The sequence below is a fragment of the Mytilus trossulus genome, chromosome 13 (assembly GCF_036588685.1).
Source record: "Mytilus trossulus isolate FHL-02 chromosome 13, PNRI_Mtr1.1.1.hap1, whole genome shotgun sequence".
Classification (NCBI taxonomy): Eukaryota; Metazoa; Mollusca; class Bivalvia; order Mytilida; family Mytilidae; genus Mytilus; species Mytilus trossulus.
The window spans coordinates 6,529,523-6,538,962 of NC_086385.1; the positions used below are offsets into that span (position 1 = coordinate 6,529,523).

The 9,440-nt window shown below is 34.9% G+C and overlaps 1 protein-coding gene across 1 annotated transcript; it reads right to left on the bottom strand.

The window, feature by feature from the left end:
* Positions 1-1,750: 1,750 nt before the first annotated feature.
* On the bottom strand, positions 1,751-5,011 carry LOC134695362 (uncharacterized). Its single transcript, XM_063556590.1, has 2 exons — positions 4,477-5,011; positions 1,751-2,782 (listed from the first exon to the last, which is right to left on the bottom strand). Exons 1-2 carry the CDS (start codon positions 5,009-5,011, stop codon positions 1,800-1,802), a joined length of 1,518 nt encoding a protein of 505 aa, XP_063412660.1. The 3' UTR covers positions 1,751-1,799.
* Between the last annotated feature and the right edge of the window lie 4,429 nt (positions 5,012-9,440).

The window sequence follows — 9,440 nt, forward strand, 5'->3', positions numbered from 1 at the left end:
TGAAGTTGACCACGCCACATCAATGTTAAATTTGTGAAGTGTAAAATATTTACTCGCATATATATATATATATATGAATATAATATGTAGTTTCCATTTCTCGTTTCAGCATTTTTCAAACATTGGCTATACCTTTCATGTAACTATTAATGTGTTGCTTATGAATTTAATTGTAACACTTCTTAGTGACTGGATAGGTTAAACCAATGCCTTCCTAGAACAAGTGACACCAATGAACAACAACAGTCATTTTGCTGTTCCTGCTAATGATGTATGCATGGCTTCACTAGAAAAGGCATCAATTCTTTGGCTTTCCTGGTTGAAGGATTTGTTTTTACAACTCCAGTGTATACACAATTGTTACCATGGTATATAGTTCAACTTGGTTGACCGTTATGGAATAACCGTTTCAAAGATGATTGCTGATATGTTTCTCACGTCATAACTACAATCCCCTTCCCTTTTCATGGATTTGACTTACTGTATAAAGCTAGTTATTGGGTTTGTAAAAACATGAGCAACCCGACGGTGCCACTGTTGGACATGTAGAGCAGTATCTACTTACTACCCTTCTGGAGCACCTGAGATCATCCCCAGTTTTTGGTTAGGGTTCGTGTTGCTCAGACTTTGTTCGTTTTCTATGCTGTTTCTTGTGTACTTTAATTTGTATATGCATACATTTAAGACTGGGGGCAAACCATACACTTACTGAACACCAGTTTGGTTTGACAATACTAGAATGTATGTAAAACTACAATTCAATAAAACATAGATTGGTATACAAGCAATTAAAGCTTGTATGTATCCATGCAAGAAAAATAAGTTTTCACCGTACACCAGTGTTGTATGCAAGAATACCGTGAACTGAAAATGGCAAACAAATATGCAAACTTTTATGTTCCAATGGGTATAGGATTATATGTTGGTATGCCGATAATCAACAAGGGTTTATTGAAAAGCGGGTTGGTATACGGGAATAAACCCCTGAGTGTTGCTGTTAAGAATTTTAAAAAGAGCTTTCTTTCAAATTCAAATGAAGTTGAAGGCTATACACACGGGGGGGGGGGGGGGGGGGGGGACCCCCCCGTGGCTATACATAAGTAATCCCTTACATCCATGTATTTCGACCTTTACATTTCACAATCATAAAAATAAAATTGAGAATGGAAATGGGGAATGTGTCAGAGACAACAACCCGACAATGTTACAACCTCCGGTCTTTTGTATTGATCCTGTTTATATAGATTAGACCGTTGGTTTTCCCGTTTGAATGGTTTTACACTAGTAATTTTGGGGCCCTTTATAGCTTGTTGTTCGGTGTGAGCCAAGGCTCCGTGTTGAAGGCCGTACTTTAACCTATAATGGTTTAATTTTTAAATTGTTATTTGGAAGGAGAGTTGTCTCATTGGCACTCACACCACATCTTCCTATATCCAAATAAAAAAAAACAACAGCGGAAGGTCACCAACAGGTCTTCAATGTAGCGAGAAATTCCCGCACCCGGAAGCGTCCTTCAGCCGGCCCCTAAACAAATATATACTAGTTCAGTGATAATTGACAACTAATAGTGTTTGGCGAAAGGTGCTTTATTATAGTAATGCATATATAGTTATACCAAGCATGGTATCAATAAGCTACAATGAACAAAATGTCAATATGAAGCACCTGAACCCAAAACGAAGTCGCCAAACACAGGGGTTAATAATATACATAAAAAAAAAAAAAAAAACCAACAAAAAACAAAAACCCAACAACATCAAATCAAGAATATAATAATACACCGGCAAAATACCCTAAAACTAACTACCAATCAAATAATTCATAGCTGACGTGACCCGATACATATCAACACTAGCTTGTTTAATGTAAGTCTGAAAACAATCAGATCTCCAGTCTCCGTGATGTTTCAATAAAATCTCAGGAATGCCAGCCTTGGTGGCTAAAGTAGCCCCTCCGTGTCTCAGCGAATGAAAAGAATAAACTGAAGGGTCTAAACCAACAAGAACAATTAACTCTCTAAAACGGTTCAACAAAACGGATCTAGATAAGGGCAATAATTTACCATGAACAGGTAAAGCAAAAACGGGAGCATTCTTATCACCAGGTATTAAAGACACAAGATGCTTATAAGCTCGAACAGGACATATTGAAGGCTCAACTGAGCAACACAGAGAAACCTGATGGGTGTAATCATGGTTTTGTCTAGTCTTTGACCATTTCAATAAAAGGAGAATACCCTTTTCACTAACAACAACATTATCTCTGATCAATTGTTCACGGGAATTAAAAGATGTAGAGCTTCTGCTGACCAGGTTTGACGCCCTAAGCATACCAAAAAAAGCAAACGTTAGAAAACACCATAAACAAGCATCTAAATAATCATAAATATTCAACAACCTAACAATATCAATTAAATGTGTAGGTAACAATGGTAATTTTGACACAGCCACATGCTGATTCTTATGACTCAATCCTCTTAAAGTCAATTTGAATTCTGTAGATAAAAAAGGTTCCACAGTAAAACCAAAAAGTTGACTACAGGTCTTAATGCCAGAAATATAATTCTTAACAGATGAAAAACTGCTTAAACTCTTAGATAGAAAACATGCATAAGCACACACTATGTCCTTAATACAAGGAAATGGTCGAAATTTATAATAAACACAAAAAATATGGTATGCATTGAGTTGACTCTTCAAATTAGAATAAGTACCAGGCCGAAAGGCTGCACCCTTAGCAAGCTTGACCTCTTTCTGCAAAACTGCTCTTCTGGACTTAAGACCTGGAAGTCATAAACAACAGTAATTAGATAAACAGCAATGTCATATTAATTATCAAAGTTAGTCTTATCTGACACTAAATATGCGCAAAAAGAATGTCAATGTATCATGTATGAAAACCTAAATGTTTATAATATCATTAAACATATGACTAAACACCTCTTTCTCAATAAAATCTGAATTTTAAAGTTTAGATTCTATAAAAAAAACTGTGATCTGTTCTTCTCCGAAAGATTCCAACGGGATAGCAAATCCGATAACGAAATAAAAGCCAACTTCCCAATAACTTGTTGTAACTGACGTTTGGTGCAATGTTTTTGTTTTTTTTTCCTTTTCAAATCTTTGTGATAACTTATAAGTCTCCTGTAGTGACTGTAGATAACTGTCACGGCTTCATGAACACGTGAAAAATTATTTATATTCATTTCACAAAATTTGGTTGATACATCTTTCAAAATATTGCCACTCATATCTGGTGAATACTCAAAATCAATAGACCCTGCTGTTTTCGTAAACCAAGGACAAATACTTGAAGCTAAAAGTACATTATTAGTTTCATCAACAACATTGTAATTCATGTAATTGTCATCTTTGACAACAGTGTCAAAATCAGTGCTACAAAATAAAGATTGCAATAAATATGAATCATTTTCATAAATAGACACACCTGTAAACGCAGGGGACGTTTTTTCACTCAAAGCATTGTCACAATAATCAACGCCTGTTAAATTAAAACCTACGGAGCTTGACTCGCCTATAGATTCACATGACGAAACATCACAAATAATACTCAAAACATCTGCCTCATATGCAGAGGATATTCCTAATGAATTTTGTGAATAATCACACAACACACCTATATTTGCAGGGGAATAAGATTTCGTTAACTCATCATACACACCTGAATAATCAGGGGAAGCAATCGCACCTGACACAATTACAGGGGGTTTCACAACATCATTTTCGTAATTATCACACAATAACACACCTGTAATTACAGGGGAATATAATTTCCTTTGAATAACACTATTATTGATCATTTTAGTAGATTCACAATGTAGCACTGAAGTTGAACATCATTGATGATGTGGACAATCCTTCGAAGGGTGTAGCACAGACGCATCACTCGAATCTTTTCCTTTACGGACGCACTTTCTGCAAACATGCAATAGTTTTTTGTCACCATAGGCTCCAAAATGATCTCCGGATCGACTACAGTTTCCCGCTTGATATGCGCCGCAAATTGGATTGCGATCAACCGGCTTATCCTTGAAACCTGTTTTAGTCGGGGTAGACGAAAACGAAGTGAGGGGGGTGACGAGAGAACGGCCTTTTTCTTCAACAAATGCATGCGACCAATTTTTGTGACCTCTTTCTATGGAACGCAAAACTTCGGCGTGAAAATCCTTTATCTCCGCAAAGGGGTATTTTTCAACGAGATAAAGCAAATTAATGAGATGTTTTTGTCTGTGCACAGAAATGGCTTGTTTTTCTATGTTATGCATAATGAATGTTTCACCTCTGACTAGTTGTGCTAGACCGAAATCTTTATCAGAATAATTGACCGATTTGGTTTGTGCATGCTCATGTGGCCATGGCAAATCATATTTAACTCTATCCTAAGCAGCTCTTGCTTCACCGGAAACTGCTGTTCTTTTTTGTTTATCTTTGAATATAACATATGGTAAATCATTACCTTTGATTTGAGCTTTGTCCTTATCCTCGTCGTTATCATTTGAAAAATCAGAATCATCGGAAGAGGACGAAGATTGATTAAGCAGCTGTCGAGTAAGCTCTTTAGTCTGTTTTCCAACTTTATCTTGATCCCGTAACTCATTAAGCGATGGAAGCTTTAATGTTTTAACTTTTTTACCATTGTCCTTCGTTTTAGTTCTTGAAGATTTACCACCGGATGTTTTCTTGGCTACAAGGAGCTCGTGTTGTTTCGCCAACAAATCACGTTCCAAAATTTTGTTTTGTATTGTCAATTCTTGAATTGTTTTATCAAGTTCACTCACAATGTTCGTAGATGAAGGTAATTTTGAACGAACGCTAGCACTTGCTTCGTCTGATTTCGGTGTTGATGTCTGACGTTGAACCACGTTTTCAGAATTAATTATATCTCCTAGTCCAGCTTCTGTAACTGAATCAAAATCCTTCTGCATGTCAAAAGATGATAGAATAAAGTCTTTTAAGTACGCTGGATGTTTTCTTGTTCTATTGTTTTCCATCGGATGTAAAAAAAAAATGTTTTATATCAATTACATAATAAAGTGGCCTGGAACATGCTCTTTCGCTTAAAACCACATGGTAATATAAACCCGGATGAAGTATCAAAGGGAAGCAATCTCTTACAAGGTGTTATCAATTAGGTACAATGAGAGTTGCCTCCCATTGTACGCAATGAACGCCATACTAATTTTCAAATTGTACACAAGAAACTAAAATCAAAATAATACAAGACTAAGAAAGGCCAGAGGCTCCTGACTTGGGACAGGCGCAAAAATGCGGTGGGGTTAAACATGTTTGTGATATCTCAACCCTCCCCTTATACCTCTAACCAATGTAGAAAAGTAAACGCATAACGTGAATACGCACATTAAAATTCAGTTCAAGAGAAGTCCGATTCTGATGTAAGAAGATGTAACCAAAGAAAATAAACAAAATGACAATAATACATAGATAACAACAGACTACTAGCAGTTAAAAATAACTCACATGCCAGCTCCAGACTTCAATTAAACTGACTGAAAGATCACACATCTCCTTATTTTCTAAGGGAGGTATGCAAACATAATTTAAAAATGAAATGTTACTCAGTAAATACTTAGCATTCAGGCATACAGACTTGCCAATACAAACATGAATCCAGAATAAAATTTTAGAATCCATGCAGGCATACAAGTACCTAGCAGAAAAAAATTTAAATAAATTTAAAAAATCGGTTTACATATCCCAGGTTCGTATACAGGCATACAGACCTTAACTATGCCAAAATAAATATATTAAGGTTCTAAATACACCAGATTTGTATGCAGGAATACAGACCTGACAAATACTTAGTTATATACGCAGAAAGTGAGAGTTTAACATACACCAGGTCGGCATGCTAGCATACAGACCTGACAAATACTAGTATATGCATAGAGTGAGAGTTTAACATACACCAGGTCGGTATGCTAGCATACAGACCTGACAGATACTAGTATATATGCATAGAGAGAGAGTTTAACATACACCAGGTCGGTATGCTAGCATACAGACCTGAAAAATGCTAGTATATGCATATGGTGAGAGTTTAGCATTAACCAGGTTGGTATGCTAGCATACAGACCTGAAATATAAGTATATATGCATAGAGTGAGAGTTTAGCATTAACCAGGTCGGTATGCTGGCATACAGACCTGACAAATTCTAGTATACACATACAGTGAGGTTTTAGCATACACCAGGGTGGTATGCAGGCATACAGATCTGACAAATACAAGTAAGAGAAAAAAGACTTAATTTAGCATTCTGTTCATTGAAACATCTGAAATAAAGATGGGTAAATGCTATGTTATGTATATATTTCAAAAATGACATAAAAGTATAACAAAAATGCAGAATGAGTATCTTTTTAATGTTTATTTTCTTGAACTATTTCCTTGGTGTTAACATAGTTCATTCTAGCATCCTATGAAAAAGGTTTATGATAAAATAATGAAATTTTGGTTCGCATTTACAAAGAAAGATAACAGATCATCACAAATCTTGCCAAAAGATGACTAACAAATATTGTTAATGCTATACAGTGAGTATTGGAAGTCTCTCTTCTAATTGGCCAATAAAGGTAGGTCTAACTTTACCAGATCTTATACCGTGATCCCCGAACAGTGCGAGAAATGTGTTGTTCAGTAAACTGTTTTTGTGTAGTCTTTGAAGTGTCTTAGAAATTAGTCTGTCGATAGTTACAGCACGGGTTAGACTATCATGAGTCATATGTATATACTTTGACAATGAGAAATACGGATTGTCTTTTAAGCCTGACACCATATTAAACATTCTTTCGTTGACGGATTCAGATGACGATTTTCCATGATAGCAAAATTTGTGTAATTTCCGGTTACCCTTTCATTTGCGTCATGGAAAGGTTGATCATAATAATCTGTAGGTTGATATTTGAAGCCAGACATGTCCTTAGAGTAAAATGTGCATACTGCATCCTGTCCATAGTGAGTTGTATAGCCTAATTTTGAAAACTCTTTCCAAATAAATGGACATTTATCAACTCCTTCTAAATCTTTAAAGCACGAGGAGTTTTCTATAAAATCCCCAGTCAACAAGGCTGCCATATTTGGTCTAGTATTTTTTGCGACTTTGTTATATCCAAGTAGTTCAGTTGCGTCTAATGTTTCCAACAAATACTTTCTAGTCTTGCGTAAGTATCGAACAGAATTAATTCTTGAAGTCGACTCTATCATTATGAGTAACACATTGAGACGGGTTTCTCCATGATTATTCGTATTCGGTATATTTTTCACTTGAACCACATTATTTTGTAAATCAGATGCTTTCTTGACTGGATTTCTTTTTACAAATACGGTGTGGAAGTTTTTAGCTATCACTTTATTAAAGGCATCATAACATTGAACTTTTATAAATTCGTCTGTGACCCGTACAGATTTATTGAAATGTCCACTAACTTTACCGAGTTTGAACGAATTACTGATGTAGTATATAGGTTCATATGAACAATATTCCACTTGGTTTCGGCTTTTCGTCAAATTGATATAAAGATTATTATTTTCAACATATGTAAACACATTACTGTTATCGCATACTGATATTTGTGGATCATCAGGTAAAAATTCTTTTATAGATGGATCAAACGGATTTACTCTCGGTATTTTACATACCTCTGATTCCACCAGAAAATTGGTTCTGTTGGTGAATTCAGATAGGATTTCAAGATTACAACGTGACACGTATTCTTGTTCTTGAAAAGTGTAAGCCTTATTTGTTTTTATCTTTAACGATGTGCCAATTAGGAACCCGACCAACAGACACACACTTACACACAAATAGAGAACATATTTCCTTCCAAGTATACGGAACAAACGAATCATCGTGAAGTCTTGGATATGTTTTGAGAAAAAATGCAATATACTGGATAAGGCAAAAACGAATGGATTTTGCTAAATTTGCTATATCGGTTATAAATAAATGTGCATGATTGTCATAAAATCTTGAAATCTGTTCGTGTCAAACAATTTAAATAAAATTCAATTTTAACATCAAAGTAAAACAAAGGTAAGTAGCATGTAGCAATGCAAGTGGAAAGCAACATGTTGCCTTTTAAGGCGGTGACGTAAAGTCAGTTTTTGTATCTACAAAGCAACTCAAACGGAAAATCTGAAATGCATTTATTTTTGTTACCTTTCGATCATTTAAATGTAAGGGTACTTATTTCGTATACTTCTAATACAACTACATGAACTGTGTTGTATCAATAAGAAATTCGAGCATTTGATAGCTTTGTGTTTATTCCAAGCAAATTACTCAGTAGTAAATAACTGAATATTATAATGTATTGTAGCCGTATTAGATCTTCAATCAATTCCCAGGGTCACTATAACTAACTTTGAATCTTTACCAGGGCTTATATGGAATCGACCATTTCATAACACTATTATAAAGATCATTAATTGGTCGAGACACTTTGAATCTATACCAAAGGAAAACATAAACAAAATTTAAAATGTGTTTACTGCATAATCACTAATATCAAAACATTACTGTTTAGATTACCAGTATTGCCGTCTGATCTAAGGTTTTATCGACGGTTTTCTATTCCCGAGTGTGTCACTTTGACTGAGTGTGAATTTACATGTCGGGTGTTGTATGTATAACGCTTATCCTGATGACGCACACAATATCCCTCTGCTTACAGTTCATGGTATTCCCTCAGTTTCGTTTGTTACCTATACTTGTCTCCTCCTTGTCGATTTTCGAGATTTGAGCATAGTTAACTAATGTCGCTTTAATTCATATACACCCATATATTATAGTTAACTAATGTCGCTTTAATTCTTGTACCCCCATATATGATAGTGAACCATTTATGGGTAAATGTATATTCAGAAACATTTTTGCTTTTGAAATATCTTAAAATAAATTAGTTTCATTTTACTTGGGGCTGCATACTAGAAATTTAATACCGTATATCATGTATATGTATAAGAAAACAAAGAAGACGTGTTGTTTTTTTCTCCAAAAGTGTTTGCTTTCTTTGTGTTCATTCTAAATAATCAAACTTCGTCCAACATATTTTACACATTTTACATCATTATAATATATGATGAAGGAATTGATTAAATAAAAAGCGTCATTTATATACGTATCAATAAAAAATTAGAAAACAGAAAACAGTAATTGAAAACTAGGATCTGCTTATTGTGCCGGAGCACATGGTTGTGTTCGTGTTGCTCAATCTTTATTTTTGTTTGTGTTGTGTTTTATATGATGTTTTGTTTTGCGTCGTTTTCCGTATTTTGTCATCCCATTTTCAGTTTGTTTTCGGCCCAGGAGTCTAATTATTCGTGTGTCATCTTTTGTCTTTGTTTTAAAGACATGTGAAAGTTGGACCTCGTTTTAAGACATATCAGCCTCTTTTTCATT